We start from the raw sequence: 22,493 nt of genomic DNA, 5'->3' as shown, positions 1-22,493 counted from the left end.
AGTGCCGGGAAATACAGCAGTGGAACTCCAGCGGTCCTGATGCTTGCACTGATTTCAGTGCTGGAACTATATGTTAATCTGCGTGAGTGTTTCCTGTCCTCCCTGCCTCATTTCAGCTCACGTCAGCAGCACCTTGAGCCAAGACATTCTGTTTGTGTGCGTCTGTTTGGAACAACTTCCTAAGTGATAACTGGGACCTGTCACTACTGAGATTTACTTATTTATTTTTTCTCAATTTTTAAATATCTTTTCAGGGAGCGATGCAAGGAGCAGATTGTTGACATTTCCTTTCTCCTATCAAGAGCTTATTCGACTGCTTTCACTTTTGGCTGAGAAAGCAGAACATTTCTCCTTAAGGTAAGCAGCTTTTTTGTTTTCTCTTCCTCTCTGTCTATGACAGTAACATCTATTACAGCAGCTCTGCTGTGTGGTGGGTCATAACAGAGCCTAGTTTCATTACATCCTGCCTGGTTGAGGGTTAAAAAAAAAGCTCTGCAGAGAGAAACAGAGAGAATAATTGGTCCAGGGATAATGAGAGCAGGCAGTGTTTCCCTTTATTTTAATGCAGGCAATCTTTCTGTGGGAATTCTGCCAAAGTGGAACTTTGAAAACCTGCTGGTCAGCCCTATAGCTCTATGCGTAGCCTCATGTAGTACTGCAGTATATTGTTACATAATAAAAACAAAGATATCTGAGTATGGTTACAACTTCAAATGGAAAAATCTAAATACCAACACAAAACTATCCCTCACTGGCTGAAAACGAAGATGGAACATTGTAAAAGTGAAAGCTCATCATCTTTCTCATGAAAATGTAGCTGCTTATAGATGGAAGAGAATGATTTTCACTGCTTTTATTCTTGAATTATTTACAGTGTGTAGATGGATGAGAGAGAATTAGCTCAGTTTTAAAAGGCAGAACGTGAATGCAAAGTCAAAATTGCTGAGCCAGCAGGGTTGGCCAACATGAGCCTGCAGAGCTCTCAGTGGTCAAATAAATCCCTGTTGTCCTGTTAAACAAGTCCAGTGAAACCTCAAACCTTTTACACTTTGGTAAAATATCCATTTCACACATTTAATCAAAAACAAACAGTATTATGCATCATTTTGTTCCTGATTTACTTGGTTATTTACAGCCTTTAATGTAGGTTAAACTGCAGAAATTGAGCTAAAACACCAGAATTAGTTTGTCCCTGTTGTCAGATACATCTGGAGTTTTAATCTGATAGAAAACAATTTTTTTTTCTCTACCATAGTTTTGGGGAATGGTCAGCTTTTGTTCTGTTTCAGTAATTATAATCCAAGTCAGGTGATGCAATAGTGATTTTGTTTTTAATCCTGGGGGTTTATGAGTAGGTGACTGGGACACTCCAGACCGCCCTCTTGGCATCAACAAAGGTGAATTTGGAGGCGAATAGCTGCAAGATGTGTTTTCTTACTCAAATACGCACATACAAAACACACACTGGTGCATTTTTGGCTGCAGCAGATATTCAAATATTGGACACATCTTCATATATCTGGCACTGAAAATGAAAAGTTTGGATTTAATCTATGTGCTTTATTAGACAGCTTGCTTTTATTTGTTCTTTGTTTTATTGTATTTATTTTTGGCCATTTAAAATTCCTCATGAAGTAGAGTTGTATTTAATTAAAATAATTACAGATGAATCAAAATTTAATTGGAACAAACTGAACTGGATTACAATAAAACTGAATTAAGATGTAATTTATTGGACTAAATGCAGCTGCAGTATATATTTTTTATGTAGAATTCTATAAAAGGACTACTACTGTGAAATTTACCTTTAGACATCAACTGATTTGAGCTGAACTGATATATAATGAACTAAATTCAAAAACAGCAATGAAATGCATCAATAGACATAAATTTGGCTCCATATTTCCATTAATTAACACTACCATGATTGAGCACGGTTTACTTTTAAATCATGTCACATGAATATTTTTCAAGCAAATCAAAAGATTGTTGCACTGACAAGAAAAAAGAGAAAGAAAGAAAAAAAAGCCACACCTCAGGCTGTGTGTTTTCTGCTGAATTTGCATTTGTCTGCACACTCAGAGAAGATTATTCATACGGTTTTGCAAGGAGTAATAGCTTTCCTGGTGATGAAGTCAGCACTACATCTTTTAGATCTGATTATATAGTTTAGTGTCGCTTTTTAAATGGAGCAATGTCTGTGAGCCAGTCAACTTGAGCTGTGCAGCTGCTTCACATCACTCAACATGCAGTACATCAAATGTACATTGGCAATCTGTGAGCTCTGTGTACGCTGGATTTATTATTATTATTATTTTACTCGGCTGCTGTCTGCTTTCCTTCACCCCTCCAATGCAGCAGTGACATTTAGATTCTGGGGCAGAGATAATCTCAAACACCATGATTTATAGAGGAAATATGTTAACAAGAGACGAAGAGATTGAACTTTAGACATCAAACACTAACTGTATTCTGTGTTAAACATTTGTAAGCTTTTTGAGCATTTTCTAATCGAAATAACCATTCAGCAGCTCAAACATTTACACATTTGATAGACTGCATAGCAATTGTCTGGATGAAGGACATCGCAACCCCAATGTGTCAAATATTACTCATTTTATGAAAAATTTCAGTTTTATGTTGGTTGGTAAGAAAGCAACTGGACTTCTTTTGCTTCTTGAAAATGTTTCACCTCTCATTCAGAAGAACTGAATATGCTTTTTAAATGAGAGATGAAACATCTTTAAGAAATAAGAGAAGAAGTCTTGTCTGACCACTTAAGATTAACATTTATATGCTAATGTTGGTGATTCAGTGGTGTACAAGCTTTATGTTTGCAGTTTAGAGTAAAACGTTAAGAAGCTTTTAAGTGGCTGGCCATGTGGTTTCATACAAGCATTTGGTTGTTTTCTCTGCAGTGAGTCTTTGTAATATTTTAATTGTAATCTGACACCAGTGTTGGTCCAAAACGTCACCTTAAACTTGCATTAGGACTCTGCCACCATGTGTTTTTGATGCTAGTAACAGTTTCACATGCTAACTAGCTAAATGATGACATTAGTGAAAACAATTTTGTTTTACACATTTCTATTTCTTGGTCTAATTGTTCACGGTCACAACTGTGTCCTGTTTTCGTGAGTTAATCAGGATTAACTCATTCTCAGAACTGCTAGCATGTCTGCAGATTTGTTGGTTTTGTTCTGCAGACAAAAGAGCCTACATCAATCAGTGTCCTGTCTCAAATACCTATAGTAGATTTATGTGGGACCCCCTTGCTCGTAATGTACTGATACATGTTCAGTAAATGTGAACAGAGATATAGTAGATGTTCAGCTGGGGAGGGATGTTTCAGCATCTGCAGGGAAACATCTCTTCAGCCTCTCCTAAGGAAAGCTTTGCATGTTCGGATCGCTTCTGCTGCTTAATGGTTCATGAAATGGGAGGCTTCACTGCTGCCCATATTTCTATCCTCACCATCCTCATTCACAAACTGCTGAGAGCATCAGTTTAGCCTACATAGACACTGGTCAAAATGATGTTCAGACTCTCCACACGTTCACGTTTGAAACTTTTACCACTGCGTCGAAAGCCAATTCAAAAAATGAACATTTGATGATGTTTCTGAGCTGATGTTTGAACAGCTACTGGAGAAGTCATGTGAAGGTTTCTTCAGACGTTGATGTTCGGCTTGTGGAAGCTGGTAAATTGATGGCCTTGCTTTTTTGGTTAGATGAAATCTGAGCCGCTCGTCTCTCCCAGAGGACACAGTACAACAGATTTTTTATATATGGCTGGCCTGTCAGGAGGATTGCATCAATACCTGTAGCTCAAATAATGATTTTCAGACCTCTTTTTTTTCTGAACTTCATTCAGTCCTTGTGCAACACAATCAAAAAAACCATTAAATTTTGAACAAGAGTGAGATTTTTTGTGGTCAGCTGGGGGATAGGAGGAGATAGTAAATCTTTTTTCAGTGCACAAATAGGATAATTAAAATGTGTTAATCTAAATTACAACACAAAAAGGTGAAGTATCTGTAGAAGACAAAAGGAGCTACAACAGTCATAAAAAAATCATCATATTCAGTAAAAACTATATAAATAAAAAGAGCAATTTTGATATTTTAGGAATGTATTAACAGTTGTTTTCCTTCAAGATGTATTTAGATTTGATTGTCTTCAGTAAACAAGTCTAAGAAATTTGGTTTTGGTTAACACGATGAGCCACAAGAATCATTATGTATGATCAGGGAGATGCAGCTCTGATAAACATACTGAACACACAAACAAGTAATACCACATGGAGTTGGTAATTAATGAACACAGATAAGTGTTTAACCTTTAATTCATCACTTTAAATATATTTCTGTGTAAGTTTTTTTTGCTTCGTGTATAATCTTTCTGCATGATTTAGTGACTGTTTTATTCCATCCTGAGCAGTGTGATGTAGGAAAAGTCGTATTTTTCAGCAGATCAATTCTGAGTTCTTCAGGGACAGATTAATACGCTCCAGGGCTTGATTAACTCTCAGCAATCAGCCGGTCAGTTTGTGTTGGGAATGGGTGGGTTTGTTCACGTCAATTGAGATCTAATTTCTGTGATGGTCAACTGAATGTTATTAGCTTGAACAAAAATGGATATCAAAGGAGGTAAAAGGTTTTTGCATTTTAAGAGAATTAATCAGAAAAAAAACTTGTATTGTTTAATAGCAGTAAAATCTTCCTTGTGGTGCATATTGGTACAACTTACATACTTTTAATTAGGAAATGTCATCGATATTTAAAATGTCTGACCAACAATATAAAATTTTACTTTATATGAAATAAAATTGATTATCGTAGAAAATATATTCCCATTTGAGGGATAGGACACTGATGAGTTACTAATAGTTGAATGAGCCAGATAAAGAATTAAAATAGATTATAATGTGAATAAACCCTCCTTTAGACTAAAAGCAGGAGTGCTTTAAATTCTTATCAGAATATTTTGATGCCTAGGGGTAGAAAAAAAAGATGGTTTTGTAACAATTGCAGTTGGTTGTTAGTGGTGAACTTAAAGGTGCAGGTGAGAGGCAGGTGGAAATTAAAGAAAATGTTATTTAACTGATAACCAAATAAACAGATGACCAGGTGTGACAAAACCAAGTCTGATTAGGTAAGTTATGTATGAAAATCTGACAATGATCAGGAAAAAAACAAAACAAAAAGACAACAGTATAAATACTGAGCAGGGTGATGAGTGAATGGGAACAGCTGGGATGATTACAAACTAACTGCAGGTGTGTGACACAGGCTGAAGGGAAACTATGGCAGGAAAACAGAAACCTATTACTGCCAGGCTGGACAGGTAACAGAAACAGAATAACTAGGAAACAAAAACACTGGCAGAAAAAAAACTGATGTTTCTGACCCCCAGACTTTTAAATCAACCTTTCTGAGAAGTTATAAAGTAGAATTAGTAAAATCTTAATATTCTGTTGAAGTATCTCATAAACATTTTGATTTACATTCTCAAAGCTAACAAGTAATTATTGCTGTCTTACAGGCAGTGGGTACAAAGACATAAAATAAAAATCTTCAAATGAATTCTAGCTTAACATTTAAACTAGATTTACAACTTAAGATAGTCATAGGATTCAGAACTTAATATTAATATTAAACCTAATCCATATTAAATGAAAAATATATTAGACAACTATGAGCTTCAACTCGCAGCAATCAGGACTTACCTGCTTTCTAACAGTTTGAGTACACCTCTGTTTGTCAGGATTTGAGGACAAATATCTTTCATAATTACATCACTTTATATTTTCCTGTCACATCATTGAATACTTGACTGATTTCAAATGCTAAATAGATGGGATAGAGATGGAAGTAGTTAGTTTCTTGCCAGCCTTTTGATTTGGTACTTCATTTAAAGTTATTCCCATAAAGTATGGAGTAACATCTGTGATTCAGTGAAGCACAGAAAGTCTTTAGAGAGCTCTTTTTGTTTATTTAGCTAAAGTCTCCAGGAAAGTCTAGCCAAAAAGTGTTTTGGGGCTATAGAAAAAACTTCAGGACAGACCAGATTATTACTTATGGAGCTGCTGCTCCCAATGGCTTCTCTTTTCTTTGTAATACTTTGTCAAGTTGTCCCAGATGAGCACAAAGGGACAGTCCATCCATCCAGTATCCTCTCCTTGTCTCGTCACCCTCCCTCCTCTTTACTTGCACCACAAATGCAACAATATGTTTCTTAGCCAGGTTTTTTCAGCTCTTTTAGGTTCTAAATAGTATTTTTTTATACATTTGTCATCATCTACAACATTATTGTGTGTAAAGACCGTAATGGAGTGGTTGGCAAAATGTTGTTTAACATTTACACATTTTATATAAAATCTGTGTTGCTAACCAGGAGGCTACAGAGACTATGGTTGAATTATTAAATACATTTGAATGTCATCTACCAATGAAAAGCTGTGTGCTTGATTCATGTAAACATCATTGTTTTTCTTATTTTACCGTCTTGATAAAAAGTTGTTTCTGAATGCAAAATTAATCCAAAAAAATATAATCAGTAAAAGTGTGCCTAAGATTGTAATAGAGATTGTGTGTGTGTGTGCTATGAACAATAAAGGAAACTGAACATTGAAGTAAAAGTAGAAATCAAAAAACATTATACTGTGAATCACAAAGTTGATTGTTAAAATTGACAATCAATTTCCTATTTTGTAATGAACAAGTGATCATTTTATGAACAAATGATCAGGTAATAGATTATACTTTACCTTTTAATCTTATGTGTTTAAGTTGACTATGGAAATCAGATATGGTGGTGAAATAGTTCAGACGTCCTGCACCAGACAGAAGTATTTTAGTACAAGTTATAATCAGTATTAAGTGAATGTTGTGTGATTGATGATCAATTATATGTTATGATTCTCACTGAGTGATTGTTATAAAACGTGCACTTTAAAAAAGTGCAAGACTACAAATGAAAAGTAAGTGACAAAATTGGAAAATTTCAAGTTACTGTAAGAAGGGATGGTTGGAAAATAGAGAAGTCACTGGCTGTCTCCAGGCAGGTTACTGAGGTAACTAGGAAAATGCAATCCATTTTGGGAGACAAATGACATTCTCAGTTGATTTTTATAAATGCACGCAGTCATGTTGTCGCTGACCTTGTTTGTATAGCTTTTTGTTTCTTCACTTAGAAGATTGATTTTGTCCTACATTCCATCATGCCAGAGAGTGAAAAAACTGTCAGAACACAGAAATACTTTTAAATAAATCATAAAACGCTCCATAAAAAAATCTTCCTGTGTTCAAAATCAAAACTAAGCTAAAAAGTATCCTAATCTCTGCAAGTGATAGGCTTATATGAAGCCGACTGAAAGCATGGAGAGCGTTTTGTTTACTGCTCTTTATGCTGCAGTAATGAGCGACCAGAGAACAACCACTGACTTAACTGTGCATGGAAGTGTGCTCCGTGTGGCTGCTGTGGGTGTGAAAAGTACCCCCAAAAAAGAGAAATGGCTGGGAGAAAAGGGTTAAAACAATAAAAGTAAAGAATCAGGAATAAAAGAAGGACACAAAGAAACAAATAGTAGTGGGAGTCTGAGTGAGTGACTTGTGGACAAACTGCCTCCCAGCTTTGTATTTCTCTGATGCTCCCCTGCATTGCAGCACTCCCTGCAGGAGCAGTGAGAGGTGCAGTATTTTCCACATGCCTTTCTGCTGCCTCAGAGGAGACATGCCATCCCAACCAAATGTCCCAGCACAATTCAGTGCAGGCGCTCGCTGGCTGTTCTCTGTGCAGATTTGTTAAACGGGGGCTGTGACAGCGGCGGTTTGTTATTTTCTATGGCGGCTGGGAGGAATCTCTTTCCCTTTCCTTTTTTTTTCTTTCCTGATGCATTTCAGAAAGTGATAACGCCTCAAAAGGCACAAACTTGGTGGGACCATTAACGAAACTTGCAACTAAAATATGTAATTTTTCAAAAGGTTCCACAAAGCAAAATGCAAACTTTGTGTTCATCTGCAAGAGAAACATGTTTTTCCAGTTGTTTTGACCACCTTCAGAATAATCATGAATATTTTTGTCTGACGCAGCAGCTGATTGTTTTATTTTAATGTTGTAGGCTGCGTCATTTAAAGCCCTGCTAAATGTTTCCAGAGGGTGAAAGCAGACTGGGGATAAACATGGAAGATAAATGTCTTCAACTTTCCGCCTGTCCATGAAGGTAGTGCAAAGGGACTGCTCTGTGATGCAGCAGTTTTGTGGGACATTACTGCCTTCCTCTGGCAGAAGGAGCACGCTGCACTGTAATCTAACATGACGCAAGCCACCTCAGAGGTGTCTGCCAGCTGTCAGCTGAACCTGAGCACACAGCTTGGAATTTCCCAAAGGAGAGCAGGGAACAGAGAGGAGTTTTAGAAAAGAAGGACAGGAAATAGATTGAATGTTTGAACTGAAAAAAAAGGATCCAAATATGTACAAAGTGACTAGGCTGGGGATGCTGGACATTTGTTCATATTTTATTAGGTGGAAAAGATGCAAGACTAAACAAGGATAATTTAAAATTATATCCAAATTGTTATATTTCAGCTTCATTTACTGATTATTCATTCTATGTTATATGGTAATGTTTTAGCACGACACTGTGGGATAAATTTTGTGTATGTAGGGTTTTCAATCAGCTCACTTTCAGTCATCATGACAAGTTGATTTATTGGTTTGATTTATTCATTTTCTTTCCTTTATTTCAGTTGCTTATAATGACTGGATTGACACAGAGGATTCTCTACAGAGGGTTAGATCTCATTTTATCCATCCTTTGTTAGGATCTAATGAGCTTAGTTTAATACCATTTGCTGAACTAATGTAAAAAAGTCATCAGGGCCTAAAGAGTTTACCAGCCTTCCCTGCTCAAATCTTACTTGTTTATGTGCGAACTGTGGCTGCATTCAGAAACCCCTCAAGCTGGGAGCTTGTGCCTATTGATCTTTCACAACTGCTCTCCAATTTGAGGCAGAAGTGGCGTGCTGCAATCAGCTGTGTGAGCAGCATCCCAAATGAGGCTGGGGGAAACAGAGATGGATGCAAAGAAAGGCGTAAAGAGGTTGCATGCGTGAGTACACTGTGGGAATAAACGGAGTGGAGGTATAGCGAGGTGTGTGACGGGCGGGTGGAAGATGGGGGAGATGGTGGAGCACTGGAAAGAGGAGGGGGGTTGGGGGGGGGGGTGTAGTGCTGCAGTGGAGAGAAGTGAGAGGAGACTGCAGTCTCTGGTAATGGGAGAGCTCAGACTATGTAACTACAGCTCTGAGGAACTGTATCTCAAACAGTCATTGAATGGGCCACCTCACAGAGGGGAATACCTCGTCTGACTGGTGAGTTCTTCTTTCAGTATCTTTGCAGATTTACAAACAAAAAGCGTCCTCTGACATGACTGTCACCAAAATGCATGACAGCAGGGTTATCTTACAGCATCTTCTCTGCATTTTTAAAGTAACTGAGCCATAAGAAACGATTCCAGTCTCGGTAAACCTGAACATACTTGTTAATGAGGATGTTTCAGAGCCTTTTTGTTTTCTGAGTGACGCTGGCCAGTGATGAGCTGCAGAAATCAAAAGCAGATATGGACTCAGTGTTATCTAGCACGCAGGTAAAATTAGGCTAAAACAAGAGAGGAGGACATTAGGTTATTTAACTCTATTTGCTGCCTTTTTATCAAAAAGCAGACAATTTAAGTGATAGAAGTTAGAATATACTGGATTGTTATTGCACTAGATTATTTAAACAGATGTTGTCTTCACTTGTATTTTTACAGCTGACATTATGTGACAAAGATGGTATTCCTGTAGTAGCTAACAAGAAAAATATACAACAAGTTTAGAAAAAACCACAATCGTATTGAAAACTTTATTCAGAGCATCATGCAGAACAGCTCAGAGATGGCAGTCTGTGTTCGTTTCGTCTCCATGCTTTGGTTATTTACAGGCTGGTCACCTCAGATATAGACAGGTTGTGGACAGTTGTGGACTGCTGATGGAAACTGACAGGATTGCTTAGCAACAATGATCTGTGGAGCCAAAGTAGAGGCCTTTACTGTATCAAAACAACACGTATCAGACCTCAAGTCCTGTGCTACAGTGTGGGAAACTCTGCAGGGGAAACACATGTTGGAAATGCTCCACTCATTGATCTTTGGTCTGTGAATCAATGAAGACAAAGTTGCATCATGCTTGTGTCTGTCACATGTTCATTTTGTGTTACAGGTATCCCCTCACAAAGTACAGTTTTTGTGATCAGGTATATTATAACACTGTTTTAGTGATGTCCTCTGTGAAAACCCAACACAGTTGTTATTGTATTTCAAATGAAAATAAATAGTTTTTCAGCTTAATACAGGTTATTTCTGTTAGGAATACAAAAATTAGGTGTTAAAAAGTCAACATTTGACTTTTATAACTGAAATGATGCACTCACAATCGTGTTCTTAAAATCAGCCACATCCACAGAACATGTTATGTTTTTTTTATTACAGTTTAGTTCATTTTCTTTGTTTTTAAATAATTCTCCTACCTGAACTCAGCAGAAAGCTTCGCATCCATACTAATTACATTAAACAAATTACTTTGAAATGAAATAGGGTAATCCAGATTCTATATTGTTTTGTTTTGTTCAAAATTCATTTTATTTTATTTTGTTTTGTTGAAATACTGTTTTAACTTCAATTATTCACTCTAAAGCAGAAAATAACCAGCAAACATGTACTGACTGTAAAACAAACCACCTAAATACTCTTTAGCACTATGTTGAACCAATGCTTTAAACAAAAGCTTAAAAGGTGACAATCAGACTGTTTAATTAGACTGTTGGGATTATGTTTCATATGACAGGAAAATAAATAAATTTCTAAAAGTGAACCATCAAACTGTAATATCATTGCTGTCTGTTTGAATGTGTTCACCAAGAAAGAAAAAGAAAAATTCTCCTCAACATCACATTATTATGCATTAATTTTAGTTTTAATTAAAGTGAAGGGATAACACCAGATGCTTTTAGTTATGCTTAGCAACAATTCAACAATCATTAATTAGAGTGGAACTTGGGCACCTTCATGCCCAGCTGTAAATATTATTAGGTGATGCTGCCACGTACAGACATGATCAAAGAGAGTAAATATTATCACAGTCGACAGGAAGCTGGGTGGTAAATTGATTTTTGTCAGCTTTTAGGAAGTAGCAGTAAGTCCACTGTTATTATATCAATCTCTGACCAATTTGGACAGCAACTTTGTTCCAATTTATTCCTCTTTAGGCTCAGACTGGGTAAATAACTTGGAAGACCATTAAACATAAAGAATATATGAGACAGGAGACAATCTTTAATTCTTGGACAACTCTGTTAGGAAGCTTTTTTTTTTTTCACAGCAGCTCATCGTGTTCAGTGTAAGGGGAGTAATTTCCCTCTGCTTCTGCTTATCTTTAATTTTCATAACATACTGTGGCTTTAGATTTCTTTATTGGTGATTGAAAACTAACGTCTGTTGAATCTCTTACATAAAAAGGAAACATATTGATTGTGATCACTCCAAGAGCAAGAGCTTGTGTGCTTATCAGTTATCATGGAAACCACCTTTATCTTTTAGTTCTTTAGTAAAAGAGGAAATCCTCTTGATCCGGTAGTTTTCAATGTAGCAAAAGCAAATAAATAAATACAATTAAAAACAGTGACAACTCAACAAAAGATCCATCCATCCGTCTTCAACTCCTTGATCCTATTCAGGGTCTTTGGGAGCTGCTGCCTGTTTCCAGCGGTCAATGCACGAGGGGCGGACATGTTGCTAGTCCATCACAGACAAAAGATCCATTTACTAGATTTCCAAGTATGCAGCCTAAGTGACCATGTAGATCAATACTCGCTACTGCACTTAAAAAAAAAGACAATGTTCATCCTAGAAATGTAGATAGAAGAAGAGTGAAATGAGGTTTTGGATCTGAATATCTGAATTAGTAAAGGCTAGACTGCACGTGTTGTGGTGACAAACACAACCTGAAAAAGATCAATAAATCTTTGTATTTGACTCCAAAATCTCTACATAACACCAAGAAGCACATTTCGTTTCCTTTGTTAAGCAGAAGTATCTGTTTTATTTGCTATTCAGAGTAAAAAAGGTGCAAAAATATTTGGTTAGGATGAGAAAAATGAATGGCTGGACTTATATAAAACTCACCTTTTATTCATTTACAAAGCAGTTGTTTGTTGTGTTTCCTTTGGGTTTCAGGGACCAAGCCCCTAGTCTTTGACAATGAAGTTCAACTTGTTCAAAAAGCCTCAGGCTGTTGCGGCTGCTGAGCCCACCAGTGCCACCACTGTGACCATGGCTCCCACCTCCCCTTCGATGTCCACCTCTGCCCCGGACACTTCAGGCTCCAACAACACAGAGATCAGCAAGAATGACATGTTTGAGGAGATCAAAAGCAAATTCTTGAATGAAATCGATAAGATCCCTCGTGAGTAACTCTGCAGTGAAATGATCTTTGTTTGATTAAAAAAAAAAAGAAAAAGGTTTCAAGTCATTTTAATGTAAATATTTTATAATTTTCTTTTGAAACTGACAGTTCCTCCATGGGCTTTGATTGCTATTGCTGTGGTGGCTGCGTTGCTCGTCCTCACGTGCTGCTTCTGCATTATCAAAAAGTGCTGCTGCAAGAAAAAGAAGAACAAAAAAGGAAAGAAGGGCAAGGATGGCTTCAACATGAAGAACATGCAGGGAGGCGAGGTAAGGCTTCCTAAAAGTCTGAGTAACAGTATGTTTACTAGAATTCTGACCTCTCCTTTTTAATAACACTTCATAATTCAGTTTTATTATCATTTCTGAACACCTTTTTGCTCAGATTCAATGACTGTGGCTAAATAAGTTTTGATCTTTCACCAGCAGCTCCTTTAGCCCTGGCTGTAGAGGACACAAGGAGAGCTTTCTTCCCCTCCTTTTATTCGATGTTACTGTTTAAATGTGTGACATATTCCATTGTGGCCCGTTTTGAAAAATGACACACGTTGTTATGAGGTGGCAAGGAGTAATGAGCACTATGCGTTATTAGTTAGAAACGATTCTGAAGTAAATTGATGAAGGTGAGAAGCCTTGAAGAGCAACTGAATGCAAAGTAAATAAGATATTCAGTCCCTGCCCTCAGCCTGAGTGTGTCATTTCTCCTCATGACTGTAGTTGTGGTGGTGTTGATCGCCTCTCTTTTTGTCGTGTGTTTGGTGTCTCGTGAGTTGAATCTCTTCCTCTCTCTGCTCTCCTCTTGTTTCCTGCCTTGTGTTTGTCTTGTGTGTGCCTCGTGTTTCTTGACTGTGGTGGACCCCTGCTCTACGGTAGGTGGATAGCTACCCTCTGCCCCCCCGCAGGGCGGAGGGGGGTTTCATGGAATGAAAGTCGTAGCTTCCTTTGCTTTCTTTTTTGTTTTTTTTTGTTAATTTTGTTATGATAGCTTGAGAATGTTACAATGGGAAAGCTATGATGTCCTCCATAAACCCAGGAGAGGAGAGTCTAACCATCTAACACATTGTTCCTTGGACAATATCACTGTCCCTTACACCAATATGGAAAGTATTGGATAACAAAATGATATGCAAGACACTGTTAACACTAGTTATCTATGCATGTGATAAAGGGCATGGTTGGTTGTTTGGGAGACATGGAAATGGTTATGACTAAACTGCATGACAAGAAAACATAAAACAAAACTTTGCTTTTGGGTTGCGGTACACAAAGAAGAGGTAGAATGTGAAAACATCTGGGCCTAACAAACATTACAAAACCTATATTATTTTTCATAGGGAGGCTCCTAATAAATGACAAAAAATAAGTCTGAAACTACAAGACTTTTCATTATTCAAATAGCTGGCTGTGCCCTTTATTTCCAAATATTTATTGGGATAATGATGAGCTCAAAAGCAGGCATTTTTAAAACTGGTTATGTAGGATTTTCATGATTTATCCTCAATCATAAAAGAGTGAGTGTTGAGTTTACTTCTGCTTAATGTAATACTTAACCCTCTCAGGCTCAAATTAAGTTTGAGTAATCTACTTACAAAAACCTAGTCTATAATCACAGTCCAGCTGCCTGAGTAAAACATTGTCACTCTACATTAGTAGAAACTAGGGCTGTGCGATATATCAAAAATCTATCGTGATTGCAGGATCAATATCACAAAGAGACTGCTTGGACTACAATAAATCATAGGTTGTTGTAATTCAACTGCTGTGTACGCATGCTCTGCATTTTAATAATATATTTGGCCAATCCAATTGACTCTCACTGCCCTTGATGCCCACACTTGATTTAGATAATAAGGTTGTGAGCATCATGATGACAGAACAGAAGATGAGGGGGGAGGAAATTATGGATTAATTACTGCTACCACATTGCAATAATCAACAACAACATTCAAGTGGTGTTTTTTTCTGAAGTTGTACAACCCTTATATTCATAAACCATGAATCTGTAAATGGTCCACGTTGCCATTAGTACATTAGAGGCAGGATGCTGTGGGTCAAAGTTGAACTGAGTCGATAAGAGACATGTCAACACAGCAGGGAGTGAATTACAGCTGTTAATGTAAGGCAGATATGGAAGGCCATCTTAACATCTAAATAAACCACCCTTCCATCCCTTTTTTATGTCAGTAATGTCATTCCTTTCAATCCAAAATAATATTCTTACTGATACAAAATAACATTCAGACAAAAAAATGTGTCATGGTCTTCACAGGGAAAACAAAGTTCAAGATATTTCAACATTTCTACAAGTTTTAGGTGGCTGCTTTAACATTTAGATTAATCTTGAATTAAATTAAAGTTTTATGTGGCACACAGAACAATGATCTTTTAAATATTCAGTCACAGCCGGAATAATAATATGTCTGTGGGAATATACAGTAGGTTTATGCTGTCTCTAGAAACTCCTAAAGGCAACGTTTCCTCCGACAGCTAGACTGTTAATTTATCATAGGAGTTTATTATTTGAAATATATTTCTTCTTTATTGTCTTTTTTTGCATTTTATTTTTAAATATTAATGGGGATATGCTGTTATCAGTTTCTTAGGGGTTCTATTCTAAAATATATCTCCTTGTTCATCTGGTGAAATCTAACATTTAACCATTTGACAAAGAGGAGAAGTATTTTATTTTCTGATTTCATTGGAAGGTTGTGACATTTATCAGCCCTTTTAAGGGAACTAGCATGCAATGCCTCCACTGACTCTGGCTGCCACTGCACTGCTCAAGCATGTCGAAGGAATTGCCCACTGATCCGAAAAGAGGATGAGGACTGTCAAATGTTTAAAACGTAGGAGCAACTATTTATGTGAAACCAGAATAAACTTTATTTCCTTTTAAGTTTGAAATCCCTGGTTTTGATCATGAGGGGGTATTCCAGAAAGGAGGTTAAACAAACTCTGAGTTTATTCATAAACTCTGAGTTTCCAGTTCCAGAATGGCCGATAACAATGAGTTCAATCAACTCTGATTATATCTGCATATTATTTATATAATAACAACTAAACAAAAATGAAAAATTCCACTCACTCAAAAATATTTAGTTTTTTATCATTATCAGAAATATAGAACTGATGCTATAATCACATCTACAGTAAAGCAGTTATACAGGCAGAGACTAAGATATTAAAAAAACATAGGAAATTATCGTTTTGCACTCCATAATCAATCAGGAAAGTGGACTTAGAAACTATATTAGAGGAGCGTTAAAGTGGGTAGATTTTCACAGATGAAGCATGTTAACTGTGGAAAAAATTAACAAATCTTGTTGCACTTGTAGGGAATAAAGAAAAGCAAATTAATGTAAATTATTTGTCCTTATTTATAAATAAATGATTGAATTTGAAAAAAAAATTATCTGAGAATGAGAGCACATCCTGTCCTGATGTCAGTCATGAAGTAAAATCTGCTTTAATATCCGTCAGATTGTTTAAAAATGAACTCATGTCAGACAGTTTGCTTCAGGTTGTGAAGGACTGAGAGAAACTCAAGGTTTCTTAGAGAAAACGTGTCAGTTCATCAAGTCTGTTACCATGGTGATAGACTCAGAGTTTTGCTTTTTTTTTTTTCTGGAACGATAAACAGAAAGTTTCCCTAAACTCAGGGGTGACTTTCACATAACTGGCTTTCTGGAATACCCCCCAGGTCCTGCAGGTAAGCAGCAACCAAAACATGTGACTCCCGTGTAAAAACCATCTGGAGCTCCAGTGTTTGTGGCATGTTATTAGAAGTCCTGGAGTGCAATTTGGAATCACGCAACCTGTTATTTAATTCGTTTTGTTACGTTTGCACTACAGAAACAACAGGATGATGATGATGATGATGAAGGAGAGACTGGAATGACAGAAGAGGAGAAAGAGGAGGAGGAGAAAGAACAAGAAAAACTGGGGAAGCTGCAATACTCTATAGATTATGACTTTGAGAACACTAAGGTCTGTTGGTGTTACTTTTAAATACATTGACAGCTATCAAATATTAATAAAAAATATATTGCTTTGTGTGGAAACTAGTAACAATTCATTTGATCAGTCTGACACAAATTTTTTCTTATCACTCCTGTTTTACTGATGCTTTGATGTTCCTCTGATCGCAGCTGACGGTCGGCATCCTCCAAGCCGCAGACCTCATGTCCATGGACTCGGGTGGAACCTCTGATCCTTACGTCAGAGTCCTGCTGCACCCTGACAAGAAAAAGAAGTTTGACACCAAAGTTCACAAGAAAACGCTGAACCCTGTCTTCAATGAGACGTTCGTTTTCAAGGTAAGCTTTTCATGATCACCATCTGTGTCAGGAGCTACAGCCATTGACACGACAGACACTCAGAGCAACTTTTCTGTTTTTATATACATGTGCTGCAAATTTTCAGCTGAGAAAAACCAAAAAACCAACTAAAAACATAAATTCTGTTTGATTTCTGTTTGCTTGTTTGTTTTCTCAGACAAAGACAAGACTGTCTTGTGTCAGTGTTTCTTGGAAGTTTGCAACAGAGAAATTTATCATGTAAAACATGTTATTATCTTAGGATTTGGATTATTTTTTTTCCTTTTCATGTAGTTTTTCTTCATCTTGTTAGTGGTTGCTCAGCTGTGAGATCAGTTCTTCTCAGGTCACAGGTTTTGTGAATCTTTACTTCCATCATCAGGTGCCCTACGAGGAGCTGGGGGGGAAAACGTTGATGATGTCTGTGTATGACTATGACCGATTCTCCAAACACGACGTCATCGGAGAAGTGAAGCTGCCCATGAACACCATTGACCTTGGACGTCCCATCGAAGAATGGCGGGACCTGGAAAGCGCCGACCAAGAGGAGGTGCTGCTCAGGATCACACTGATCAAAGCCATATTTCCAAAGCTTTGGCTCTCAATATAATAAATTCTGTCTATTATCTGATGAGCATGTCTGCTTGTCGTTTTTTTCTGCTCAGCCTGAGAAACTCGGAGACATCTGCATCTCTCTGCGTTACGTCCCCACTGCTGGAAAACTCACTGTCTGCATCCTGGAGGCAAAGAATCTAAAGAAGATGGATGCCTGTGGCTTATCTGGTATAAAACATTTTACATTAACTATAAAAGTTGTGCACATTCATCAATAAGAGTGTTTAATATTAATTGAAGGCTGAAAAAGAAAAAAAACAGTCACATATAAATAAGATTTTTAAAGAAGCTTCAGTTATTTCAGCATGAATAAATCCAAACATTGCATATACACACTTCACATCTGAAAATCAAAGTAGTGCAATCTAAGCAGAAAATAAAAACGTCCTGATGGCTGTTTTGATGTTTCCTTCAGATCCGTATGTGAAGATCCAGCTGCTGCAGGGAGGAAAGCGTCTGAAGAAAAAGAAGACAACTGTGAAGAAGAACACGCTCAACCCATATTACAATGAATCATTCAGCTTTGAAATCCCACTGGAACAGATGCAGGTATGACATGTTTTATACTCTGTTTTCAACAAATCTGCACTTAGATTTTAATGATGGGCTGCCTAAAAATAAAAGATTTTTCTTTTTAAAGTGACACAAATCAATAGCCTCAAATCATCAGCATCATCAGTATCAAACTTGCAAGTGTTTTCTTTTACCTTACATAGATGTATTAGTTTTTTTTCTCATATTGAAACAAATAATAAAATTTACTTTGCTAAAATATGGTAGACACTAGGTGTTTCCAGTAAATAAAACAACAAATCGTCCAACCAAAAATCAAAGAAACCTACCAGTTTTCAGCTGCTCTCAGTGCACCGAGCTCCTTTTGCTGCAGAAGTAACTTTAACCCTTTACTCCTTTTTGCTTTTTTTTTTTTATAGTCATGTTATAATGAGCTTGAGCTATGTTTTTTTTTTGTTGTTGTTTTGTTCGTTTGTTTTGAACATAAAAATCTTGCTGATAATTTTATTTCATTTTAAAATCCTACAAAAAGTTAATCAGTAAGGATTGTATATTTAAAAAGGTCCCTTTCACGATTTATGGAAAGTCTTTAAAACCATTTTGCGTTTTTGTTGTTGCTCTTTTATTTGTTTTGTTTTAAGTTTTTTTTTCCCCAGAACTTAGGAACCCAAACATGATGATGTATTAGGATAAATGGCATAAAAAGAAAAGAAAATAACACCATTTTCTTCTGCTTCCTTCCCAGAAAATCTTGGTGGTCGTCACAGTGTTTGATTATGACAAGATAGGTAAGAACGACGCCATCGGGAAGATCTTTGTTGGCAGCAAGGCCACTGGTTTAGGTTTAAAGCACTGGTCAGACATGCTGTCTAATCCCCGTCGCCCCATCGCCCAGTGGCACGCGTTGCAGCCAGAGGAGGATATTGACGGTCAGCTCGCAGCCTTGAATGCAAAAAAATAACAAGCTCCATCCACCAGCTTTGTGTCTACCCTGAAAATGAACCTCCCTGATCCTGTTTTGCATGAATCCCATGACTTAACAAATGACTCATAAATCCTGCTCAGCAAAAAAACAAACATGTTAGAATATCTTCTCATTCAAGTTGAATCTGAAGAAATCTTTTTAAGCATCAGATCTCAGCGTATTCTGTGAAGAGGGTTGTTGACGTATTCGGTGAGCAGTTCATAAATGATCAATTTTTGGTCTTTTTGATTTGAGGAAACTGATTTACAGGGTGCTTTAACTGGATGAAATTCTTAGTGAAGACAAAGCTGAGTAAAGAGCTTTAGTTTAGTTTATAGAGCATGCTTTTCTTAATTCCTCAATGCTCTGCGCACACCTCACCCAGTATTATAGCTTGCTGTCAGTGTGCTATAACCTGCAATAGAAAGTGCTGAGCAAAGAGTCTGTTTACATCTATAACAGTTAGCAGCTTTACCTAAAAAGTGAATCAGGTTTAAGTCACTCAATGCAGCAGTTATTGTTGCAAAAATATTTTCAAGAAAAATATCTTTGTTTTCTCAGCAGTTAAGTAGGGCTGATCTTTGTTGTCTCGTCTTGCCACATAGGCACGTCTATGGATTTAAGGTTCAACGCAAATTTCTTCTGTCAGCTCTAATTTAGGACAAGTATAAAAAAGGGTGCCTTTTTGAAATGACACTTTGAGATGTATGCTCGGTTTCACTGTTCAGCTCAGAAGCTGTCGGGGAAACTGTGAATGTGCCATTGGGTTGATGTTACACCAGTTAAATTCTAGGCAACTATTTTACATCAAATGTAACTTTTGTCATTTGGTTTGCCGTACTTTTGCCAGAAACTGGTTTTATGTTGTCCAACAGCCAAAACATTACTTTTAGTACAGTTGATTTCAGTTCATCTTGCTTAGATTTTGAGGTTAATCTCATTAAAATATCAAAATTCAACACAGAACAACAGGATGTAGGTGAATAAAAAAACATTTTGTGATGAACTTATAAGCAGGAATCTGCTTCAGCCCAATGAAGGAATGAATTAATGAATAAAAGCCACATCCATTAAATGAATTCCAGGAAAGGCATTTTTATTTAACATAATTACTATTGTAGTTTATAGAGAAGATACTGTGGGTTAATTTTTTCGTTTTGGAGTTTTAGTGAAAAGAAAACAAACAATCCCAGAATATTTTGATGGTATAAGTACATTTACTGGCAAAACAAGCCCCGCAAACAACAAAGAATTACATTTCGTTAAAAGACAAATGTTTGAATTGCTTGGCTACTTTTGCTCCGAGTGGTAGTTTGACCACATCTATCGATCATTATGGCAGGATTCATACTTCTGTGATTTCATTTTAACAGCTGATCGATTGTAATGGCAGTCGTGCTTTCAGTCTGTAATTTGATTAACTGCTCAAACTGCCACTTTTCTTAACTTTCCCCTGCAAATAAAGCTAGCAAAGACCCTGCCTAACCGTATTAGACAACATAAATAATCTAAACTCTCACTAACAACAAATCTCCAGAAAAATAAAAAAAAATTAACAAAGACATTGAAACTGGTTTGCGATTTTCAGTGTAAGTTTTCAGTAACAGAAACATTTTAAACTACGAATCATTCATTTTCCTCTGAAAAGTGCTGAAGAATTTTTGTGCTTTCATGCCATTAGAGGTGTCTAAGTGAAGCTGAACGGCAGCATGCAGACAGCTTCATCCACAGTCTTTCGTCCCGTTGTTCAACTTATGCATTGCGCCGACTTGTTCATAGGCTACAGCATGTAATTACAAGATGATGTAAATAGAAGCATGTTTGAAAGAGATACTATTATTCTGTTGTGTATGTGTGTTTGTGTTTTGTGTCATTTTGTATAATAAAACAGAGTGAAAAAGAAATTTGCACTGACTGAGAAGTGTATGTATTTTTTCAGACTGAAAATAAATGTATGATTAAGAAGTCCAAGTTACGATTCAAACTAACTGATTAACAGACGAGTTGCTCCAAAAATCCACTTAGTTTTCAAAATCTTGCATGACTGTATTGTTTTGTTGTTTGTCTGTTTGTTTTCTCATTGTTTGCGTGTTGATATGTTGCATAATTGTCTGGCTGAAAGTCAGATAATTATTGTTTATTCCTGACTGTAGGAGACTGTGTACATGTCTCAGTGTAACTCTGAGTGTTTCCTTTATTTATTCCTGCCAAATGGGTGTTGACTTATAGAGACTTGAACCCCACAGCCCCCCCCCCCTTTTTTTTGGTCCACCATATATTTTATATTTCAATAATATACAAACCTGACTGACTTTTTATTCTTTACACAATATTTTTTGTGAATTATTACATCATATTGATGCTGTTCTCTTCTTCCTTGATCTGAAAATCACAACTATTTTCATTAAGAATGTCACTTTCTGAAAGAACCCATGAGCTGTTGGTGAGATACTTGTGCATGTTTTAATCTAGGGTTGTCTTTCCCCTCATCTCTTTTTTAGATACATATTTCTTTTAACTTGCACTGCATACAGAACAACTCTACACTTCATTGTTGTCTGTGTTTTTGATACTTTAGTAATTTTTCTGCATTTCAGAGGCTAAGAGGTACAAAAAAAAATTATATTTCACAGTCTGTCAGAATTAGGATCTCTGTGTAAAGCACCTGATTAAAATGTTCTGTATAATATATGTCAATGCATCTTTTGCTGAAGTAATTGAATTTAACCTCACTGTTTGTGCATTAGCAATAAGAACCAGTTAGTTTATGTTCTGTTAGGGAATTGAATGAGTTTTTTTTCCTGCAGTGCAGACAACAGAATCTGTCTTCCTGGGTTTGTCAAGCAAAGTGCGTCTTAAACCGTACAAAAATCAACGTTTGTGATGCAGCGTTGCCAGCCCCCTTTTTACATCATGGTTTCTCTGTAGTCCTGATGCTCTTCTGTCAACAAGGTCACGGTGCAGAACATCCACAAACATTAACATCACTCTCTTCACTACATTATTCATTGACCAAGCAGCATAAACAAGGCCAACGCTTTCCCCTTTTTGACCCTGATTTTGATCTGCCGTGTAGGTGTGTCACTAGTTGTGCCTTTTTGTGAAATGCATGATTTATGTCCTTTCAAAGTTTGTTTTCCTGCAACAAAAGACCAAAAACATGTACACATACATAAGTCTGTGTAGAAATTAGATACTCAAGGGAGCATATCTGTGTTGTCAAACTGTAATCATAGAAAATAAAGACATTTTCAAGTAGCCAAGTCTTGTGTTGTTTTATAGAGGAGGCATTTCCTCTTGTGGTCAGTAGGTGGCAGTGCTGAATAACCTAAGTTTGTAATAAACTCAAAAAGGCACTTGGATGCCAAAATAACCAAGATGCTCCACTTAATGAATGTGATGTGATTAACAGCAACTTCTCTTAATTTGCTTCGACACCATCTTCTCTTGCAACATACGTGGAATTAGTCTCAACGATCATGTGACTTTATATCAGAGGATCATGTGACTTTATATCAGAGGATCATGTGACTTTATATCAGAGGATCATGTGACTTCTCTATCTTTGCTTTAAATGCCAGAGA

The 22,493-nt window shown here is 36.8% G+C and overlaps 1 protein-coding gene across 5 annotated transcripts; it reads left to right on the top strand.

Annotated features, from left to right (window-relative positions):
• On the top strand, positions 1–22,167 carry LOC108231660 (synaptotagmin-2). 5 transcript variants are annotated; one of them, XM_017408874.3, is made up of 10 exons: positions 1–82; positions 255–357; positions 12,274–12,502; positions 12,611–12,771; positions 16,354–16,488; positions 16,650–16,817; positions 17,200–17,367; positions 17,483–17,600; positions 17,848–17,981; positions 18,691–22,167. In XM_017408874.3, exons 3-10 carry the CDS (start codon positions 12,298–12,300, stop codon positions 18,904–18,906), a joined length of 1,305 nt encoding a protein of 434 aa, XP_017264363.1. In that variant the 5' UTR covers positions 1–82; positions 255–357; positions 12,274–12,297; the 3' UTR covers positions 18,907–22,167. The 5 variants fall into 5 exon arrangements, with proteins under 5 accessions (XP_017264363.1, XP_017264361.1, XP_037831401.1 ...); XM_017408872.3 differs by having other exon boundaries at positions 4–156; XM_017408876.3 differs by having other exon boundaries at positions 5–156; positions 16,363–16,488.
• Positions 22,168–22,493: the final 326 nt, after the last annotated feature.

Source organism: Kryptolebias marmoratus, linkage group LG4, assembly GCF_001649575.2.
Source record: "Kryptolebias marmoratus isolate JLee-2015 linkage group LG4, ASM164957v2, whole genome shotgun sequence".
NCBI lineage: Eukaryota > Metazoa > Chordata > Actinopteri > Cyprinodontiformes > Rivulidae > Kryptolebias > Kryptolebias marmoratus.
The sequence above is the reverse complement of the archived record's forward strand: the minus strand, read 5'-3'. Positions and strand labels throughout refer to the sequence as shown.